The 24103-nt window shown below is 44.3% G+C and overlaps 1 protein-coding gene across 1 annotated transcript; it reads left to right on the forward strand.

The window, feature by feature from the left end:
• Positions 1-2379: 2379 nt before the first annotated feature.
• Positions 2380-3719, forward strand: CML42 (calmodulin like 42). Its single transcript, XM_028221238.2, has one exon. It carries the CDS (start codon positions 2852-2854, stop codon positions 3455-3457), a length of 606 nt encoding a protein of 201 aa, XP_028077039.2. The 5' UTR covers positions 2380-2851; the 3' UTR covers positions 3458-3719.
• Positions 3720-24103: the final 20384 nt, after the last annotated feature.

The following is a 24103-nucleotide window of genomic DNA, read 5'->3' on the forward strand; positions in this document are numbered from 1 at the left end:
CAAACCCACCGCCATTCTTACCCACAACCACACAGACATGTACTTACATACATACATATAGAGAGAGAAACCCAGAGCTTTCTAGAGAGAGAAAATGAAGATGATTGGAACAACACTCCTTTCTCTTCTGAAACCATACGCCGTCGCCGTGAATACAAGAAGTTGCGAATCTTGATGAATCGCAGCATGGTGAGAAGTCTTCCACAATTAGAGCTTTGAGAAAAGACAATCTGTCCAGGATGCACTATCTATAAGTGGACCAGGGCTCAAACCGACGAAGATGGAGTCGAAGGAGGTGTGAACCAGAAGCTCCAACCACCGCTGAACCGAAAGCTCCAGCTGTTGAGCCTGTGAAAGTAGAGTCCGCGGAGATGAACCAGAAGCTATAGCCATTTCGCTCCCCCTATGGTGACCCTGTTTCAGCAGCACCACCCTCTTCCTCCTTTCTTTCTTTCACTCTTTTTCTTCTTCTAGATCTAAAAGAAACCACACCCAGTTTTGCTATTAGAGAAAAAGTTTTCAAATTAATCATCTTGAATCCATACAAGCAATACTGCTTTTCAATTCTAGCCACCACCAGCAAATTCCAATATAATATTTCATTTTCTCTTTCTAACTTCTCTCTCAATTAAACCCACTTCTTTGTGTATTTAACTTTCATTATTCAAACATATTTTTCAGAAGGTAAATATCGTTTATGGGATCGAATAAAATAAACATCATTTATGCTATAAAATGTATAGAACAAATGAATTTATTGTATATAATTTGAGTATCACTGCAACACCAACAAAGATCAATATTTGGAGAACTATTTCCTCACCTGAACTTGGACAAACCAAGTAAAGAAACCCACGTATTATTGTTTTGTTTTATATATTACTTATTTGTGTATTTGTTTGTTTTAATTTATAAATATATATATATATATATATAGAGAGAGAGAGAGAGAGAGAGATGGATTGAAGCTAAAGGGGTAAGTGCAGATCCGCCTCTTTCTCTGTTTTTTTTTTGTTTGGACTGAATTTTTTTTTATTTGGACTGAATTTTTTTTTATTTGAACTGAATTTTCTCTGGGTTAAAGAGAATTTCTCTGGAAATGTTTATTTAGGAATTTCATTGACTTTGAGAGATTTTCTCTGGCTTAAAGTGATTCAGAGAAATTCCTAAAGATATTTTTCTTTTATCTCCCATGCTGAAGTGAGTAGATTTCTTCATAATTTTGTGTATTTTGTAGAATCAATTGTTAATGTCTCCCCAGTTAAACATATTCTTTTGCTTTCGAATGTCTACTACTTGCTGTTTCAGTTATTTGCAGTGTATGTTACTGAAAATTGTTTGATGATAATGAAAATGATTGCATTCTTTTTCAAGTTTGATAGGCGTTCTTTTAGTATTTCCTTGACTATCTCTGCAAAAATTAGGACACTAGCAAATAAGAATAAGAAATTATCAAGACAAACCAGATAATTTCTCTGGATCAACCCAATTGAATTTCTTTGGGTTGAAGTGTCCAGAGAAATTTCAAAGACCAAAAACAGAATTTCTCTGGGTTGTTGTTGTTGTTTTTTTTTTTTTTTTTGGTGATGCAGAAAATTTCTCTGGTTTTAAATCCAAAGAAATTCTTTGGTGATGGGATTTTCTCTGTGAATATGTATCCAAGTCACCGCAAAATTGATTGGTTCTATAGTGGATAGAATTTTGAAATTTTTTCTGAAATTTTTTATGTGATTTGTTCGGAGAAATTTGAAATTTTCTCTGTGATGTCCAGAGAAATTTTGTGGATAGAATTTTCTCTGGAAATTTGATTTGGAATCTGATAAAAAGCTTCATAGTTTTAATATAGGGAATCATTCCTACTTAAAGACTTGTGCCACAGTTGGGGCATTTGGGTCTCTGGAGTCGAGTGGCAGTGGAGATGGTAACAACAGTAGCAACAATGGTGGAGGATCAAACCCAGATTTTTCCAGAATTTCTCTGGTTCTGGTAAGTTGCCATTGTTATCCCATTCTAATGTTGCTTACATATTACAATGTGGAATTTTTCCAGTTGAATTCAGTTGAACAATGTTGCTTACCTAATGAATCACAATGATTTGGATGTGAATGAGAAGAAAAGTAGAGAAACTCATCCAGGGAAATTTGGTCCAGAGAAATTTCTCTGGGCCAGAATTTCTCTGACCAATTTTCTCTGCACTGAAATTTCTCTGGACCAAATTTCTCTGGACCAATTTTCTCTGGACTGAAATTTCTCTAGATCAAGGTTGAGGGACCTTAGACATTATAAAAATATTTGATGTCCTTTATGTTATAAAATCATAATACCAGGGACCTTAAAAAAAAAACCCCAAAAATTAAAAATATTAAAATTCTTTGTAAACTAAGCTTTTTAATTCTAAATTAAAATAATTAAAAAATCAAAAAAACGAACCTTAATAATTTCCAAGGTTCTAGAGTCGTACGCGTACAAGTGAATTCTTTCCGTTGTACCCCCAAAAAAAGAGAGACGTACAAGTAAATATACAACAAATATATAATACAACAACTTCTTTGAATGTTCTGTGCTTTGAGAAATAAGAGAGAGAAGAGAAGTCAAACGCGTCTTATCTCACGATATAACGAAGCGCTTTGGTCTCTCCTCCAAATCGATCAATTCCACAGACACACACCCCAAACTAACTCTCTTCCCTCCCAAATCCGAAATTCACTCCTTTGCCGTCAATTCGAACCCCAAATTTCTTCCTTCAAATTTCCAAAATCAATCCCCAAAACACTGATTTGGCTCTCGCTTCTCAATCGAGATTCAAATCCCCACCAATTTGGAGGAGAGAGAGAGAGAGAGAAGAGAAGCCATGGAAACTACTGCTGGAACTCCGTGCAAACGCAGCCTCGGCCGTAGCAACACCTCCTCTTTTCGCCTCCGAAGCCCTAGTCTCAACTCCCTCCGTCTCCGCCGCATATTCGATCTATTCGACAAGAACAACGACGGCGTAATAACCGTCAACGAGCTCAGCCAAGCTCTCAACCTCCTCGGCCTCGACGCCGAGCTCTCCGAATTAGAAACCTTGGTGAATTCACACATTAAAGAAGGCAACACTGGCCTCCAATTCGACGACTTCGAATCCTTACACAGATCGTTGAACGACACGTTCTTCGGATTCGATGATGCGTTGCCGGAGGAAGAAGAGGGCGGCGATGTTGCGGCGGCGGCTGAAGCGAAGGCGAAGCAAGAGGAATCAGATCTGAATGAGGCGTTCAAGGTGTTTGATGAGGACGGCGATGGATACATATCGGCGAGAGAATTGCAAGTTGTGCTTGGGAAGCTAGGGTTAGCTGAAGCTAGAGAGATGGACAGAGTCGAGCGGATGATCTTGTCCGTCGATCGTAACAACGATGGCCGTGTTGATTTCTTCGAGTTCAAGGACATGATGCGCAGTGTCATGGTTCGCAGCGCTTAATCATCGTTTGTTTTTTCTTTTTTTTCTTTTTTCTCTCCCTCCTCAAGACTGTGTGTTTGGATTGTAGGAATTTGTGGGGAGAAAGTGAAAGGAAAAGTGAAAAGGGTCATTTTCCTCTTCCATTTTTCTTTTTTCTCTACAAATTTTCTTTTGTGTCAAATGCAACTTGCGAATACTGTCATCATGATTGTGTTTGAAACATACTGTTCTTGGTCTTGGTCATCCATCAATCAACACATGTTGTCGTTGCTCTTTTGAATCATTGATTTTGTGTTTAAAACTGGGTAAAAATTGGTTTGAGTGATGTAGGTTATGAGATTATTTAGGTGGAAATTAGTTATTAATTTTTCTAAATTGGGAATTTTATGTATGTTAGCTTGTTTTTATATGCATGTTTGTGCTTAAATCTTGGGGAAAACTACATATAAATAACTACAAAGAAAGGGAGGAATAAAAAAAAAAAATATTTTGTAGTTTGATAAAAATTGGCCCGAAATAGTTCGAATACTCAAAACGGCATCGTTTTGGATATTTATTTACTTATTTTTTCTTTCCCTTTCCTCTCTAAAATAGATAGAAGGAAGAGAGAAGGGACGAGAGAAAAAAGAAGGAGAAAAGATGGAGAGAAGAAGGAGGAAGAGAAGAAGGAGAAGGAGAAGGAGAAGGAGAAAAAAAAAGATGAAGAGAAGGAAGAGGAAGAGAAGAAGGAGAAGGCGAAAAAATGGAGAGAAAGAAGAGGAGGAGAAGGAGAAAAGATGGAGAGAAGGAAGAGGAAGAGAAGAAAAAAAAACAGAGAGGGAGAACAAAACTGTATACACATAGATCTATGTGTATATACACAGATCTATGTATACACACAGAGGAGACGCTGATGGCGGCGCCGGTGGGTGGCTCTTTCTCTCTCTCTCTATCTGTGGATGGGTGGCTCTATTTCTCTCATATATATATATATAGATGTGTATACATATATAGATATGTGCATACACACAAATCTAGAAACGTCGATGGGTGGAGGGGGCGGCGTCGATGGGTGGTGCTCTCTCCCTCTCTCGGTTTCCCTGTCCTCTTCTCTCTTTTTCCTCTCTTCCTCTCTCTTTCTTCTCTCCTCTATTTATTTCAGAGAGAAAAGAGGAAAAAAGAAAGAAAAAAATTCCAAAATGATGTCATTTTGAAATTTGAGCTAATCGGGCCAGCTCCCTTTTGAGCTACTTAACAGCGTTGTAAAAAAAATGCCAAGCGCTAAAATCCACCCTCGGAGCATCTCCAATGCTAAATAAGTAAAATGAATAGTTAAAGTTATAATTTAGTAATGAGTAGTATAAAATAGTAATCGGATAGGGTTGTTCCCAAGGGTCAAATTATTATTTTTTAGCTTAATCAATTTTTTGGTGGTTAATTGGGTGTTTGTTCGCACAGTTGTTCAAATTGGCAACTTTAACAAACATTACGTGGGCCATCCAGATGGTTGTCTAGACAGTAGTTCAAAATTTATTGTCTCTCTTTTTGTTATGCTGACAACTTTAGTTATAGGTAAAATTTGTAACAAATTTGATATAAGATATAACAATGGTTATTTTTAGCAGTTTCAATAATAAATCATTAAAATATTATGGGTGTGTTTGATTTGTGTTTTAAGATAAATTTTTAAAAAAATTTGAGGAGAGAGTTGAATTTTTTTTATTTTGTTTAGTTGTATATTTTGAAAATAATTTTGGAGTTTGGAGTTTGAGATGATTTGATATTTTGTTGTAGTTGAGTAGATGTGTGTGAGAGAAAAAAAATGATTGGGAATGAGAGAGGAGAGAGAAAAAGTAATTGATTGATGTGTAATAGAGAAATAAATAATTTTTAATTTTTTTTTGAAAAATTTATAACCAAACCTGTTTTTAAAATATGTTTCAAAATACAAATCAAACAGAGCCCTATCTTTTCACACCTGCTATATTTTGCCTTCAACAAAAAGGTTCAGTGGAGATGCTCTTATAATTAAGGGGTTTTTTTTTTAAGGTCCCTGGTATTATGATTTTATAGCATAAAAGACACATAATATTTTTATAATGTCTAAGACCCCTTAACATCAATCCAGAAAAAATTCGATTCAGAGAAAATTCAATCCAGAGAAAATTTAATCCAGAGAAATTCTCTGGTCCAAACCAGAGAAAATTCAATTTAGAGAAATTCAATTCAGTCTAAAGTTTACCTCTCATTATAGCCAAAATGAGGTGTACAGTTCTAGAAACCACATTCCTTGGTGGAGAGTGATGGTTCCCAAGGGTTCTGATGAAGTAATGAATGAAAGCAAAAGGAGTGATTAAACTCATTCTCCACTCCAATGCATTCAATACCAAAAGCTCCATTCTCTGAATAACTTTGCTCTTAAAGTTGCAATCCAATTGAAACTCTGAGGTGATGGTACTCTGTATTCCTCCATCTTCGTTGCCAAAGACAAGCACGCCACTGATAGCAATTGCATCGCCCACCACTTGTCACTTTGCTTTTAATTATAATAACCAACAATCAACCAAAAAACTTTAAAATTCATAATCAAAATTGAAATTGAAATCAAACTTACATCAATAGCTCGCCTCGAAAGAAACTGGTCAAAATGAACCAAGAGAAAATTCAAATTTCTCTGGTCCATTACTCTTTTCACCATTGCACCATTACTCTCTTTGTTGCTGCTGTGACCGGAATTATGAGCAACCTCATGACATTTGGGTTCTTCTTCTAACTCAGACATTTGGGTTTTTCTCCCAGAGAAATTTACTCAAACTCAGAGAAAATCGCCTTCCAACCTAGAGAAATTCACTGAAATCCAGAGAAAACTAGAGAATTTCTCTGGTTTCAACCCAGAGAAAATTCAGTTTAAATGATCATCTGAAGAGCCACTATCTAATGCTTTTCTTCATCACTCAACTTACTGGTTTTAGTGTTTGGGCCAAAGATCTCTTCAATCATGTTCCCAGTTGACACAAAGTCAAAATCTTCAAATGGGCTTATTGGGTACCTGGCTTCCCAGAGTTTAGCATCACATGGTTTCATAAAAAAACCGGGGTTCAACCTGTCACTCGACCCATCATCAATCCTGAAAAAACCCAGACTTACCAATACACAGGTCGCGGAAGTGCAGATAGAGAATTCGCACCCAATAGAGCTGAGCACCATGCACATGAGTGCGAGGCCATAGACACGCCGTCGGCCCATACGATCGCCGAGGTATCCAAAGATTAGCTGACCGATGACGGTCCCTAAGAGTGCGATGGCGACCATGGTGGAGGTGATGGTGATGAGGACTGAGCTACGGTGAGAACGGGGGCAATCGATCCGAAGATTAGCTGATCGATGACACATCTCATCTTCGACCAATCGATCCACAATGTTTAGTTGGGAGAGAGAACCTGGAAGTTGAAACTGGGAAGAGGAGGGAGGTCATTGAGGAAATCAGAGGGTTTCTTGGAGCTGCGACACATCTCATCTTCGACCAATCGATCCACCTCTTCTTTGACTTCGACCAAATTTCTCTGATACATGTTTAGGGACCTTAGACATCAAAAAATAATTTTGTGGATCTTTTCCATTACGAAAAGTGGAAGAGGGACCCTAGACTAATTTTCCCTATAATTAATTACAAGACAGTGGGAGAAGGGTGGGGTGAGAGAGATGGTCCGACAGCTGAGGACTTGTAGGGAGAAATGAGAGAGAGGTTGAGAAGTAACAATGTAAGAAAAAATTGATTTTTTTTTTCAATCTTTAATCGTTAATCTAATTAAAATTGAATTATATTAACGGTCCACAAGTAATATTATAACAATAGCAACCAAGAATTATACGCATAGTATAGGTTAGGGATGTTAAGTAGATATTTTGATCCGTCTAAATTGATCAAACTGAATTGATTCGTCACATTTTAGACAGACGCGTGATGACGAACAAACAATTGTGGATTAATTTTTTTCAATCCACCTAATTTTAGACAGATGGTGGATTTGAGGTTCCTTTCATCTCAACCGAACCGCCGAATCGCAAGCACACTCAATAATTTGTAAAATTTTGTATTTTCAATTTGTTTAGATATTATGTTTGTATTTTTAATTAAAAAAAGTTTAAATATTCTATTGTGTTTTCAATTTGAAAATTCTTTTATCAAATGGCAAGTATTGATATTTGATATTTTTGTGTGGAAAATATAAGGCTTAATTTTTTCATTTAAAAAAAAATCAAATTAAATAGTTTTTGAATAAAAAAAAGTAATGAAATAGTTTTGATAATATATGATTTTCTTATATGTATTTATTATTGGTATTTGATAATTTACTTGATAATCTTTTAATTATGTTGAGTTGGATTATTATCTAAAAAAAATATTGACAAGTTGCATTTTGTTCAAAATTTGTAAAAGTTTAAATCGCCAAATCGATTCGTATCCATCCGCCAATCCGTTCAATTTGCATCCACCAATTCGGTAGACGGATGCAAATTGATTTTTTCTAATCTGCCAATCCGGCAGACAGATAACGGATTAGAAATTCTCCGGCTGCAACCAAACTTCGAACACCCCTAATATATTTTGTTCCATGATCTCAGTTTCAAGTTCCAAGTCCCAACCATCTTTCTGTATAATTTTGTATTTTAAATAGGTTAGAAGGATATTTATAAAAATCAAAATGTGTGTTCGCATATATAATATGTATTTTTGAAAATTAAAAAATGATAAAATATTATTGGATTTGTAGATTAGATTATAGCAAAAATATTATAGTTTCTCTATTGACTTGAACCGTTACACATTTTATTTTTTGACATGGACAGGCCCACAAAGGCCATGAACCACTATAAGTAACTCGAGCCCATCATTCGGGGCCCAATGCATAAGCCTGCCGATGGAGTCCAGAACAGCTGGAATCCAATATGGCATCAATAACCAAGAGCATTCAGGCACGCGGCGGGTGAAGGACGAGCCACATCAGCAGACAAAGATCTGCAAAGTTATTGCCACTGCACATCACTATTAATGCAGCCCATCACAGCATTTATTATGACAACACCTCTCCGTCGGAACAGGACCCCCTTACCCTGAGCAAGGTAAGCTACAGCATAGGCTTTCGGCAAGGAGAGCAGGTCGGAAGGGACAGCGAAATGATTGCCAAAGGATATAAGCAAATGTTGTAGACAAGAAAAAGGTTAAGTTTTCTATCTCTAATATTCTCCCAGATACTCTACTTCTCTTCCTAACTTGCTCGTCGGAGAGTTCACTGGGGGACTACCTCGTTCCCCGTTGAACTTGCTTGCAGGTTATCTGGTGGGCTTGATCACTTAGACACGGGCTGGAGGAGCTTGGACCTGCCTGATCCATTCACTGGGACGAACAACATTAACAGTTGGCGCCGTCTGTGGGAACGCTTTGCTCCTCACGCCAGTTGTGTTCACTGTCGCCGGAGGCCCCGTTCCAACAACCTTTCTCTCCTACCCGTCAAAGTGCATGGTCACGACTAGATCCATGGCTTCTCACAATAATGTTGCCGACCATCAAGTCGACCCCCCAATCCAAACAACCCACCACAGTACTTTATCGAGCTTACCAACAGTATCAACCGCATGGCCGAACAAAACCAGGCCTTGATAAATGCTTTACTCCAAAGGAACCTTCTGATTCCTCCTCCACCACCTCCAGATATTCCCCCCAACCAAGAAAGAACCCTGAGCCATACTGTTCCCCAACTCCATCCACCTAACCTGGAAGGTTTGCAACCTCCCCACCCATACATAAATCCGCCACCACCACCCCCACACCCGTCGGTCGTAGCACCAGCCCCTGAAGGGGAGGCCAGCAGCGTCCAACCTCTACTGATTGACCATGGGGACCACGTTCCACTCTGGGACGCCGAGCTCCGAGCAATGAAGCTCCAACTCTAAGGGGTCATGCAGAATATTCAGCATAAACCCTCTACCACGGCAAATTCACCATTTGTTGCCTCCATCCGGGACAAACCTTTGCCCACCAAATTCAAGAGGCCCACCATTGACTCCTTTGACGGTACGATAGACCCAGTCGACCATCTAGAGACCTACCGTACCCTCATGATCCTCCATGCCTTCCCCGACGAGATCATGTGTCGGGCTTTCCCCGTGACACTGAAGGGGTCAGCCCGACTGTGGTTCAGTCAGTTACCAGCGGACTCTGTCTCCACTTTCCAGCATCTCAGCGACTCCTTCCTCAGCCATTTCATTGGAGGCCAACGCCAACGCCGTCCTGCAACCCAAATCCTCAACATCCGTTAGACCGAGGGGGAGTCACTACGTAGCTTCGTTACCCGCTTTAACACCGAAGCCCTACAAGTAGCGGAGAATGACGATAAGGTCATCCTTACGGCTTTTATGGCCGGGCTGCGATCGTCCGATTTCCTCTTCTCCCTTTCCAAAAACCCCCCGACCTCCATGGCAGCCCTATTATCCAAAGCCCAGAAATATATGAATGCCGAGGATTCACTAGCCGCTCGCCAAGATCCAATATCCAAAAACCCAACCCCCAGAGAAAAGAGAAAAGACTCGGAACCCAGAAACACCCAGTATAACAGCCAAACGCCCCAATATCCCGACCGACCTCCTCATACTAACCGGTCGGCACCGGCCCGACCGCCCGGTCGGTTCGAGCGGTACACGCCCCTCAATTCTCCCATGGAACAAGTCCTCCACCAAATCCAACGGGATTACCCCCTCAAATGGCCCCTGCCTTCACGGACCCCTTCCAACTGGAAAGACCAGTCCAAATATTGTCGCTTCCACCAGGACCACGGCCACAACACTGATGACTGCATCAACCTCAAGGACCAGGTCGAGACCCTCATTCGTCAAGGGTGTTTCAGCCGGTTCACGGACACCCGCCCACAACAGAGACAAAGAACCGAGCCCCTCAGGAACAACCGCCGACGTACCCCACCTCGGCAGCCAGTCCAACCTGACCAAGGCCGTGACCGCCTCCCACAACAGCCTCGGCCCCCAAGTAATCCCCCTGCCCCAGTTGGTGAAATCCGAGTCATCTTTGGTGGCCTTGCTTGTGGCAGACCATCCCGCTCTGCTCAGAAGGTAGAGCTCAGGAAAATAAGACACGGCTCGGACAAAGTAATGGACTCGGTAGACCGACCTTCCAAGCAGCCCAAGCAGTGGATAGAGCCCATCACCTTCACAGACGCTGATTGTATAGGCATCCGTTATCCTCACGATGACCCCCTCGTCATTTCTGCCCTTTTCTCCAACTATAAGGTCAGACGGGTTCTCATCGACAACGGCAGTTCGTCAGATATCATATTCCTCAATTGCTTCCGCCAGCTCAAAATTGGAGAGGAAAGCCTGTCCCCTCTCCAAACCCCCTTGGTCGGTTTCACTGGCGATCGGGTGACTTCCATCGGCTCCATCGACCTCCCCATCACTATTGGCGAATACCCATGGCAGACTACCAAGTTACTCACTTTCCTTGTGGTCGACTGTCCCTCTGCCTACAACATCATACTCGGCCGCACCGCCCTCAACGCTTTCCTAGCTATCACTTCAACCTACCACCTCGCCATAAAGTTTCCCACCGACCAGGGGGTCGGGACAGTACGGGGAGAGCAGACCATCGCCAGGGAATGTTATGTCGCCTCACTCAAGGAAGTCAAGTTGAAGGAGGCCATGATCATTGAAGGACTTGACGCTTGAGATGAAGACGAGCTGGTCAGAGGCGAACCAGTAGAGGAGCTCGTTGAGATTCCCATTGATCCCACCAACCCAATGAAAACTGCTAAGATCGGCAGCCAGCTATCCCCCCAAGCTAAGGCCGACCTTACTGCCCTTCTGACCAAGCACAATGATGTATTCGCCTGGACTCATTCAGATATGCCAGGCATCGACCCTTCTTTCATAACTCATCGCCTCAGCATTGAACCTCATTTCCGACCTTACCGCCAGAAGCAGCGTGTCTTTCATCCAGAGCGCAATACTCTTATAGCCACAGAGGTTGACAAACTCCTTGAGGCCAAATTCATCAAAAATGTCGACTACCCTAAATGGTTATCAAACGTGGTCCTCGTCCGCAAAAACAATGGCAAATGGCGACTCTGTGTCGATTACTCTAACCTGAAACGAGCTTGCCCCAAAGACAGCTACCTTCTGCCCCGCATAGATCTGCTGGTCGATGCCACAGCCGGTCATCAAATGCTCAGCTTCATGGATGCTTTCTCTGGCTACAACCAAATCCTGATGCACCCGTCTGATCGGGAACATACATCCTTCATCACCGACCAAGGTACCTACAATTACCAAGTAATGCCATTCGGATTGAAGAACGCTGGGGCCACCTACCAACGGTTGGTCAACGCCGTCTTCCATCACCAAATAGATTGGAATATGGAAGTATACGTTGACGACATGCTAGTCAAGAGCAAACTCTCCACTGATCACCTAATGGACCTGCGGGAGACCTTCGCCACGCTACGCAAGTACCAAATGAAGCTTAACCCAGAGAAATGCGCCTTCGACGTAGGATCTGGGAAGTTTCTGGGTTTTATGGTCAGTCAGCGGGGCATTGAAGCTAACCCTGAAAAGATCAAGGCCTTGATTGAGATGCAGTCTCCCAAGACGGTCAAGGAGGTTCAAAGACTCACTGGTCGAGTTACAGCCCTCAATCGTTTCATTTCCCGCGTAACAGATAAGTGCCTATCGTTCTTCAAAGTTCTTCAGCAAACTTTTGAATGGACGATTGAATCTGAGGAGGCTTTTCAGTAGTTAAAGCAGTGCATGGCCAATCCACCCCTCATTTCACAAGCAATCACGGGCGAGTCCCTCTTCCTTTATTTAGCCGTCTCAAGCACCGCAGTCAGTGCAACCCTTATCAGGGAAGACGACTCTGTCCAACGACCGGTCTACTACATCAGTCGGGCTCTCAGGGGAGCAGAGCAGAATTACCCCCTGTTAGAAAAATTATCCTTGGCCTTGGTCACCGTCTCTAGATGACTCCGTCCTTACTTCTAGGCCCATTCCATAGTGGTTCTCACCGACCATCCCTTAAAGAAGGTCATGCAGCAACTAGAGCTTTCCGGCAGACTTATGCAGTGGTCAGTGGAACTCAGCCAGTTTGACATCTCTTACCGACCTCGAACAGCAATTAAGGGACAGGCTATCGTTGACTTCATCTTGGAATTTACAAATCCTACCCCAACCACTGCCTCTCCACCCTCGGTAGCTCCCATCGAGCCAGAAGACCCTCATTCTTGGATTTTCAACGTCAACGGATCATCCCGCCAGCAAGGTAGTGGGGCTGGCCTCATTCTCACTAGCCCTAACGGTGGTTATTTTAAATGTGCGCTCCGCTTCTTGTTTGAGGCCAGTAACAACGAGGCCGAGTATGAGGCACTGATAGTCGGCCTTCGCCTAGCCAGGGACATCGGTGTCAGCCACATTCGAGTGCTCAGCGACTCTCAGCTCATCATCGGACATATCACGGGCGAATTTGACGCTAAGGAGGGCATAATGCGGACTTATAGGGATCTTGCACTTCCCATTGTTCACCTCTTCAATACCTTCCACATCAAGCACATTCCTCGGGCGGAGAACTCTAAGGCAGATGGGATGGCCCAGTTAGCTTTCGCAGACCAGTCCGCCCTCAGCAGTGGCGTTCGCCTCGAATACCTATCCCACCCCTCCATTTCCCCCGACCAGCATGACGTACAATTCCTCCAAAATGAGCCCATCCCTTGGGCGTCGGATATCTTTCGATTTTTGACAAAGGGGGAACTTCCAGATGACCACCAGCAAGCCGCCAAAGTGAGGGCATGATCGTCCAATTACATCCTTGTCGACGGCATCTTGTACAAACGTGGTTTCTCACGACCCTATCTACGGTGCCTCAATCCGACTCAAGCAATTTATGTGATGCAAGAAATTCATGAGGGGATCTGCGGCAATCACTCGGGCGGCAAGTCCCTGGCCTACAAGATACTCCGTACTGGTTATTTCTGGCCTACTCTTAATCGCGATGCGACCGATTTCGTGCTCAAATGTGATAAGTGTCAACATTTTGCCAACATCCCCCATGCACCCCCTAAAGAGTTGATCACACTTTGCAGCCCTCATCCGTTCGCCAAATGGGGGATCGACTTGGTCAGTCCACTCCCTATTGGCTGAGGCCAGACCAAGTTCGCGATCGTTGCCATTGATTACTTCACCAAGTGGGTAGAGGCAGAACCCCTTGCCACCATCACCGAGCGGAACACAACCAAGTTCATCTGGCAGTCGATCGTTTGCAGGTTTGGCATTCCTCAAGACATCGTCTCCGACAACGGTAAACAGTTTGACAATGCCAAGTACAGGAAGTTCTGTGCCGACCTCCAAATCCAACCTTGTTTCTCATCCCCTGGCCATCCCCAGGCCAATGGCCAAGTTGAGGTCACCAACCGCTCTCTCCTGAAGATCATCAAAACTAAGCTAGAAGCTTCTAAAGGACTTTGGGCGGAGGAGCTACCGAATGTACTCCGGGCTTATCGAACCACAGCTCGGACTCCCACTGGGGAAACCCCTTTCTGCTTAACATACGGCGCTGAGGCGGTTATCCCAGTAGAAGTCGGTTTGCCTACTTCCAGGGTTTCACATCCGGATCCGGCACTAACCGAAGAACTCTGTCGGGCTGACCTCGACCTAATTGAAGAACTCAGAGAGACCACCGCTGTTCGACTGGCCTCATACCAATAGAAAATGAGAACACACTACAACCGCAAGGTCCGACCGAGGGAGTTCGCTGCAGGGGATCTTGTCTTGAGAGAAGCAACTCTTGCTACCAAAAATCCGACTGAGGGTAAATTGGCAGCCAAGTGGGAGGGACCTTACATTGTGAAAGCCCGACCCCGACCAGGCACTTACTGTAGACACCCCATTTTTGACCGTCCTCAAGACTTGGACGTCACCGCTTGAACACTTGGTGATCATCCATGTTTGTGTTAGTCTTGAGTTCCCGGAGGCCTCGCCTACGCGCCTTGCCTCAGGATCTCTCGACTCGACCGTTTTGTGTCTGGTTTTGCGCCAAACACTTGTGTTTTACTTTGGAGGGCAGGGAATGGCTTTTGGGACATCCCCACACTCCACCGGCCATGGCTTGAGGCCATCGGCTGTGTTATGTTGCCGTCGGCCAAATGTGATGGCCGGCCGGCCAATTTCACTACCGGTCGGCCACTTTGATGGTCGGCCGGCCAAATGTGATTTTCAACAGATATTTCTGCAGACAGCTGGCAACTGTCAATCCAGGCCATACCCCAACCTATGCCTGGACGTGGGAGCTCTGAGGAGCTGCAGATTGATAAATCTCTATATCAATCAAGCTCTCTCAAAAAAAAAAGAGAGATATACAAGTGGAAGAGGAGGAGATATACAAAAAAAGGAGCAAAAATCTCCCTCTCTCTCTACATTTTTCTGCCTCTCTCTCTAAGGTTTAGGGCTTGTTTGTGCTCAAAAGTGCATTTTCTTTGCACTTTTGCATACAAACACCTAGTTCTCTACTCTCTTTATTGAGCTGAGGTCCTTGAAGGTGATTTTTGGGGTGATTTGAAGCCTTTTCTTGGTCCAAAAGTTGCTGATTTGTTGCTGTGCTTCAAGGGTGAGCTTTTACCTCTTTTAAGCCTTGTTTTCATAGCTTGTTTTTCCATATTTGCAACTGTTTTTGAGCTTAACATATAACATAGAAAAGTCTTTTTTTTGAGTGCTCTAAATAGTTTGTTAAGGGTGTTTTAAGCTTTGGGGTTGTTTGACCCCTCTTAAGGCTTGTTTGGCCCTTGTTTTGTGCCATTTCGGTTGAGCTCCGGGACCATTGTGTTTGGGCCTCATCACCACTGAAATCTTGAGGGATTTCAGTGATGAGGATGGTGCCTTAAGGTCCTAAGAAGGAGAGGGCCACCCCTTCTCCTTGTTGTCCTTGAAAAGGGCCATTTTTGCCTCTTGAGGGAGCATATTGTTTAAGTGTATATTGGCCATGCTTTAACTGATTTTTGTGCTTATTATGTCATAATATAGCTCTGTTTTCAGTCGGTTTGGACACACCTTGCATGCCTTGCATACATGTCTTGTAATGCCACATTTTTGCCTTAACATGCTTTAAGTGTAGATCCTTGTTCTAGCATGATTTAGGCTTAGCTTTGTGAAGCTTACATGCATATTTTGATGTGTTAAGGGACCGTTTTAGGTCATTTGAGTAATTCATGTCTTACTTTGTATAGCTACCATGCAATCCCTCTTAAATGCCTTAAGCTTTGGCCTCTCTAGCATGCATTACTTGTATTGTTTCAGTGGTTTGGAACCACTTACCATGTTATTTCAGTCCTTATAACATGCTTGTATGCTTGCATTTCATGGCCCCTTTGATGCTCCAAGAGGTTGTGTCCTATGCTCCATGTTTGGTCATTGTGTATGCTTCCATGCGTAAGTCATTTAGATGCCATCTAAGTGGTCTTTTGGCTTTGCTTTAGCATGCTAAAACTCTGTTTTGATCATTTAATTCATGCCATGTTTGGTTTTGCTAAGGGTAGTTCAGTACCTTCTTAGCTTACCTTAAGTACTTGGACCATTGTTGCATGCCATGCTTACCTTGTTTGCTTGTTTTGGTACCATCATTAACATGATTTTCAGAGCTTACATTGCATGCCATATGCCCATGTTGTTCCTCTTTTAAGTGCGCTTAAAATTTGTCTCTATGTGCCTAAGTGTTGGGCCTTACATGCATGCCTATTTGTATGTGTTTTGGCTCCCATTCTTGAGCATGTTGGCCACTATTTTAGGCTTGTTTAAGGGCTGCCTAATTTGGTTTAAGTCCATCCTTTGGTATGTTGTTGCATGCTTAGCTTATGACATGTTGTTGCATGTTGAAATGATGTTGCATTTGGCACGTATTCTCCTCCTTGTTTTGGTTGCTTAACATACCATATGTTTTGCATGCTTGTGTGTTGACATTGTGCCTTGTATGCTCATTTAACTTGCACGCTTGTTATATGCCTTGCATGCTTCCTATATGCTCATGTTGCATGCCTAGTTAACATACTTAGGTTGGATTGCATTTGCATGCATCTTTCACCTCTTGATCAAGCCATGATAGAGGTTGAAAGCCCCTTTGTTTGCTTATTTGCATTGCATTTCATTTAAAATCAAAATGCATACTTGGTTTCTTGGGCTATCATGCATTGAAATGCGCGATTGATGGTCCGAGAATCGAGAACCGTGTCCCTTTTAGTCATAAACATGATAGGGGATATGTTGGTGCGTACATTTGCTTGAAATACATTGCCATGCCTTGCTTGCCCTCTGCTGCTGTCAAACCAGTTTTTGCAGGAAGATTTGGCTGGCCGGCAGTGTTGAGTGCCGACCGACAAAGAGTGTTTGGCCGAGAGTATAACGTTTAGCCGATGACCATTCTAAATGGCCGGTGATGATCCCACTCAGCCGGTGGTGTTCCAAAACACTCAGAGAAGCAACTTTGGGAGTTGTGCAATTTTTAGAGAAGCAGAACAGTCAAAACAGAGGCAACTTGTGCATGACAGTGACTTTCCGAGCGGAGCCGAGCGCGCATTGCATTGGGCCCTCTTCCCGAAGCCATTTACTGCTTTCATTGGATTAGTTAATTTGTTAATTAATTAATTGGTCTGTAATATTTAATTAGCTTGTAGGTTAATTAACTTGTATTATTCTTTCGGTCCTTCTGAGCGAGGGCAAATCTGTAATAAGTGTGGGTGCATGTGTGTATGTCTTCCAACCCCTACTTCTTTCTCCCTTTTACTTATCTGCTTTGATGGTTAGTACTAGGACATGTTTACTTTAGCATACCTTATGCTATGCATGCGTGCATCATTCATTAGTCTTGCATGCACTAGGCTCGGCGCATCATACTAACTGCATAAGTATTTCAAATCTAACTTGAATACATGCTACTTGTGTATTTTCACATGTCATTTATAGACTAGTCGAGCCTACTCTAGTGACATCTCGTATGCGTTGCATTAGGCATTTAAACATGGACTTGGATCATGCATGATTTCTAACATGTTCTTGTTTTTTGCTTGGAGTACTTGGTAAGCATTTATGCTTTCGTATGCGTTGCATTAGGCATTTAAACATGGACTTAGATCATGCATGATTTCTAACATGTTCTTGTTTTTTGCTTGGAGTACTTGGTAAGCATTTATGCTTTAGCATACCGCATGCGTGTGAGTGTTGCCATAACAACATGATTACCATGAGGCTAGCTGCTTATGTGATATAACTGCTTGAATGCCTGTGGATGGAGGTTAAATTACCTAAATTGGAATTATGCATTAAAACTGTGAGTTTTAAGCCCACTAGATAGTGGCAAAACCATCTTTTCTAAAGCCCACTCGAGGGTGGAAAAACCTGCATTTTAGCCTACCTGCGAGTAGCAAACCATCTTCAAAACGAACATGTAATGTTTTGTTCAAATTTAGGCGATTTGGTCTATACTTGTTTGCTGTGCGCATAACATAGTAATTCTAGGCTAATAACCGGATAAGAACACATAACATTTTCAAAAACGGATATCACGGTTAGTAGAGGCCGATCTTCGGATCGGGCGAGAGGGGGTGCTCATAGCTAACCTCCCCCAATCGTACCCAAGCTCCCGAGCCAAGGCAACTTTGGTGATGACGGACACGTGGCCTTTGGCACCGAGTCAGGGTTTCCTAAATTCCCCCATAAAAAAATATTTAGGTGGCGACTCTGTATCTGGCAAAACAGTCCATGTTTGGCACTTCTTTTCAAAAATCTGTTTCTCAAAACGATTTGTCGGATTTGGACTCTTTGGTTCAGATTAAGGACCGTGACACAAATTGAGTCCGAACTATAGCGAGGCCCATGGGCGCGTCTACACTTACCGATTTCAGGACATGGAAGGTTGAGACCTCCCCCACCCATGGAACGTCGAACACCTTAAACGTTACTTTCAATAAGCTCCTATTTTTGTATTGCTCAGTTATTGTATTTTCTTTTCGGGAAATTCACACATTCTTGATATTCCCCCACGCAATGTAACTTCTTGCTTATATGTCTCAGTTATCTATATGTTGTCTCAGTAACATTCTTATTTGCAGCACTAAAAGCCTCTGCCAGACTGAGCACTAAAAGCCTCTGCCAGACAGAGCACTTAAAGCCTTTGCCAGACAGAGCACTTAAAGCCCCAACCAAACTGAGCACTTAAAGCCTCAGCCAGACTGAGCACTAAAAGCCTCTGCCAGACAGAGCACTTAAAGCCTCAGCCAGACAGAGCACTAAAAGCCTCTGCCAGACAGAGCCTTTAAAGCCTCTGCCAGACAGAGCACTTAAAGCCCCAGCCAAACTGAGCACTTCAAGCCTCAGCTAGACTGAGCATGAGCCGCCTTCGGCAGTCCGACCGTCAACACCCTCTGTCGGACTGAGCGCTAAAAGCTCCTTCCAGACAGAGCGTGAAGCACTCGTCCAGACCTAACATGCAGGGCTCGGTCAAAACCACCCATACAAAACTTCATACTTGTGGAATTAACTAACACACTTAGTCACAATTCCAGGTCCAAGTCTTCACACCACTCTTTGCTTAGTCAAATTCCAAAGACGTTCTTATCACTTTATTACGTTCAACTTTCTCAGGCCTATCATTTTATTACATTTCAAAATTCACTCTGCATTGTGGAATTCTTAAATTTCACTATCATTTTATTACATTTAACTTTCTCAGGCCTATCATTTTATTACATTTCACTCTGCATTGTGAAATTCTTAACTTCACTCTGCATTGAGTCCTTATTACAAGCTTCAATTTCACTCTTATTAACAAGGAGTTCTACACACACTTCCCCCACGCCTCATCTATCTAAGATCCACAAGTAGAAATAATCAAATAACAAACACAACTGAAATTTTATTCGCTCACAACTTTATACAAACGTTCATTACAGCAAAGTTCATTACAGCAATTCATGTACAAAAGTACATTACAGCAATTCAAAAAAAAAAAAAAAAACAACAACAACAATGTATCTTTTTCTCTTTCCTCCCCAGTTACTCCTCCTCACTAGAGAGGAGGTCTTCTTCTTCAATGCCCTCATCCAGGGGGGTTTGGGCCACATCGTCTTCGCCAATCGCTACACTACTAAGGTCTAAGTCTGGGAACAGCTCTTCAGCTCTACGTTTGAACATCTTCCAGCCATTGTCCCAGTACTCAGCCATTTCGCGCTTATAAAAGTTTGACTGCTGGAAGCTCTCAATAACTTCTGCTTCAGTTCTGCCTCTAGCGGTCGTCCTCGATGGGCCAGCCCCCCCAGATTCTTGCCCAGCCAGATTACTCGCAACCGCGGCATCAACTGCCGTCTGAAATTCAGCAGACCCTTTGAATTGCTCCACTACTGCGACGCACAGATCGGGATAAGCCGCCCTTTCAGAGGCTGCCTTTGCCCTCTCTTCGTCCAGCTCTTTTTGCAGGGCCGCCCTTTCTGACTCCGCATTTGCCTTCTCCGCCTTCAGTTCCTTCTTCAGGCTCTCATTCTCCACTGCCGCCTGTACTCTCTCTACTTCTAACTCCCTCTGAAGACTCCCTTTTTCCTCCACCGCCTTGGCGCGCTCGCCCTCCAGTTCCCTCTGGAGATCGCCCACTTTGCCATTAGCCTCATCTTTTTGCCTCACCAGCTCTTCATTACTACTCATAGTCTCCTCATGTCGCTCGACCGCGACGGCGCAGGCTCTTTGGGCCTCGTCTAACTTCTTCTGCTCGCCAGCAAGTTGGAACTCGAGCGACACAACCTGGCAGCGTGTGTCCTCCAGCTTCGTCTTAACCGCTGGCAGCTCAGTGTGGGCACTTTCCCAACTTGCACTCTTCTTCTTTAACTTTGCAAGCTGAGCCTTGGCCTCATCTGCCTTGAGTTTGGCAGCCCCTGCCTTCCTCAGCAGGGCCCCCGCTAAGGTGGTTACCTCCATTTGAGCGGAGTATAACCCCCTTAGCAGCTCAGCCTCATTAAATCGGGAGGCCGAGCGCAGGGTTGCCTCTTCCACAATCCCTACAAGACAGTCTGCCCCCGCCCTGGCTGGGCCTTCTTCTCCCTCCAGCCGACCCGCCACCGCACGAGCGTGGTAGATCGCCGTGGTCGCACCAATTCCTCCTTCTTGAGGTGCAAGCCCTCCCTGGGCCTGTTCCTCCCTCCTTGGCCCAGGGCCAGCAGCCTCGTCCTCCACTTGCCTTTCGGGGGCGGCCTTTGCGACCCCGACGGCGATCGCCGCCACCACTGGCACCACCTCCATGACCTCTGAGGCAACATCCACCACTTCTGGGCCACCTACCTTTCCTGGAACCCCCTCCACTTCTCCCCCTTCAGACCCCACGGCCGCACTGGTTTCTTTCACACTCATCTCCCTCCTCCTCTTCTGGGCAGGCACTTCTTCACTCCGACTCACTCTCTTCTTCTTCTTCCCCACGCCCAAAACCTCCATCTCCTTCAAGGACCTCTCCTTCAAAGGGTCTGTTGGGGGCGGTCGCGGCACAAAATCGCCCAAGTTTTTCTCTTCCAAGGGTTTGGGGCGAGGTCGAATTCGCTCCCTCGCAACCGGTTTTGGTGGTCGGTCGGCCTGGGACTCTTTGAATTGTTGGGCTTTGGCAAGAATGGCCTGATCCTCCGCCTCCTGAACCCTTCTCCTCGCCTCCAACTCCGCTCGGTCTAGGTCCCCACTACTTAGCTTTGGCCCCAACCCCGCCTCAAACAACGCCGACGGCTGAACGAGCTCGTCCCATTTGGCCTTTTCTCTCTCCCTCCACTCCTTCATCCTCTTCACCCTCCCCTCCGCAGCTGCCCCCAGTTTCAGCTCCACAGACCTGATGGGCACTTTCCAAACGGTGCGCGCTCCAAGCCCCCCATTGGCAGACACGTAGAACTATCGCGGCCGCCACCCCTTGATCGAAGACGGCAGACCCGCCACTAACCCCTTCCCCACTGCTGCCTGCAGAGTGACCCACGTCTCCTGCTGCCTCGAAGCCTTATAACACGCAAAGAATTCGTCTACCGTCATGGCCTCCCCTCCATTTGCCTTCGGCCACGCACTGGCACAGGCCAGCAGGATCTTCCATGCGTTGGGCATTAGTTGCCCCGGTGCTACCTCCAGGTGGTTAAGCACATCCACCACCACTTGCGGCAGTGGCAACCTCAGTCCACCCTTCAGAGCTTCCTCATAAAGGGAAAACTCCCCTAGCCTGGCGTCAGACGGCCTTTCCGTTGATGTCGGTAGTAACAACTCCACTTCCCCAGGGATCTGGTATTTTTTGCGGATAGCCTCCAATTCCGCCTCAGTAATCGTGGATTTGTCAGCCTTCGTGTGCCAATGATCTGGTTTCGCCTGGTTGATTGGCTTTGGAGCTGCTATCATGGTGGAACCGTGGGATCATACCACCGACTCCCCCACCCTCTCTGTCCTATACTGCGCCGCTAGCTCCACAGCATCATCATCTCCAAGCGGGTCCACCCTGACAATCGCGCTCCCTTCTTCAGCCATTTTTGTGGTATGTTTGCGAATCGCTTCGGCGGCAGGAACAAGGAAATTGAAAAAGTGTTGTAGAGGTGTATTGTGAGCAACAAAGGAATTCACACTTGGAATATTTTGATTTTTCGTACACAAGTAGGTGAATCGAATAGTGCCAAAAGCCCACTGTTTGCCCGTATTCCAAGGGTCCCAATTAATTTTCACCAGTTTGAAAACTTGTCAAAATCATACGCCAAAACCGTCTCTTCAACACCCACAATGACCTAACGTTTCGTTTCTGATCCAACGCCTAATCTTCCCCCCTACGGGATGTGGCTACGTATACGACCACGATGCATTGTCCACTCCCCTTACCCTGTCTTTTCTACTTCAAATCATCACTTACTACGCCGCCCTTTGAGCCCCGCGCCAATCCGCTCGGCCTTCCTGCGCGGTCGCCCCTCCTCACGGTCGGCCTTCTCGCTCGGTCGCTCCTCTTCACGGTCTGCCCTTTAGCTCGGCCGGTCGGCCCTCAATGGTTGTCTTTCTCGCGCGGTCGCCCATCTTCACGGTTGGCCCTTTAGCTCGGCCTTCCCGCGCGGTCGTACCTCCTCCCGATCGGCCCTCCGCTCGGTCTTCGCGCGATCAACCCTCCCTACGGTCGGCCCTTTGGGTCGGCCTGCCCTCAACGGTCGGCCTTCTCGCGCGGTCGCCCCTCTTCACGGTCGGCCCTTTAGCTCGGCCTTCCCGCGCGGTCGCACCTCCTCCCGGTCGGCCCTCCGCTCGGTCTTCGCGCGATCACCCTCCCCACGGTCGGACCATCCTACGCTCGCCTCACCAACTCGGCCGCCCATCCCGGTTGGACTCATCTTCCTCATACATATTCCCTTCGCTGGTCTGAAGCTGCACTCGGGAATGGGGGACTACTGACATGGACAGGCCCACAAAGGCCATGAACCACTATAAGTAACCCGAGCCCATCATTCGAAGCCCAATGCATAACCCTGCCGATGGAGTCCAGAGCAGCTGGAATCCAATATGACATCAAGAACCAACAGCATTCAGGCACGCGGCGGGTGAAGGACGAGCCACATCAGCAGACAAAGATCTGCAAAGTTATTGCCACTGCACATCACCATTAATGTAGCCTATCACAACATTTATTACGACAACACCTCTCCGTCGGAACAGGACCCCCTTACCTTGAGCAAGGTAAGCTACAGCATAGGCTTTCGGCAAGGAGAGCAGGTCGGAAGGGATATCGAAATGATTGCCAAAGGATATAAGCAAATGTTGTAGACAAGAAAAAGGTTAAGTTTTCTATCTCTAATATTCTCCCAGATACTCTACTTCTCTTCCTAACTTGCTCGTCGGATAGTTCACTGGGGGACTACCCCGTTCCCCGTTGAACTTGCCTGTAGGTTATCTGGTGGGCTTGATCACTTAGACACGGGCTGGAGGAGCTTGGACCTGCCTGATCCATTCACTGGGACGAACAGCATTAACATTTTTCAAATTACTTTTTGAGCTTTTTTTTTTTTGGGTCTAATAAATTCTTTTTTCAAGCCATTACCACTAATTGTAAGTCAATTTGACGTGTGATATGTCATTTGGGGGCTTTTTAAGCAATTTTGTTTTATAAAATCTTAAAAAGTTGAGAGTTGAGGCTTTTTGTGAGTAAAATATTAATAAAATATAAATTAATTTTTTATGTTTTCAATAATTAGGTTAAGTTTGGCAAGTTAAAAAAAGTTAAAAAATCAAAAAATTACTTAAAAAGTTTAAAAATTATCACTAGTCATCAAAAGCAAAAAATTACGACTGCATAATTCCCAATCCTAATTTTTCCCTACACACTAATTTATACAAATTTTTAATATACATTTTTCCATAAAAAGTTAAAAAGTTAACCGAAACATCCATATTTTTTTTCTCAATTTTTTAGTCTAAAAAGACTAAAAGTACACTTATTTATGACACTCCAAACAATCTCTTAGTTTAGAAAGAAAAAAGAAAATATAAATAAAATATAAATTAATTTTTTTTCTTTATTTCTTTCGCGAATTCCTGTTTCATATTAAATCCTTATTTAAATTCTTTATCTAAATATAGTTTAATAGTTAGTTTCCATTAGCCCACCGAACATGATAG

The sequence above is a fragment of the Camellia sinensis genome, chromosome 10 (assembly GCF_055761805.1).
Source record: "Camellia sinensis isolate YWXY chromosome 10, ASM5576180v1, whole genome shotgun sequence".
NCBI classification, from domain to species: Eukaryota; Viridiplantae; Streptophyta; class Magnoliopsida; order Ericales; family Theaceae; genus Camellia; species Camellia sinensis.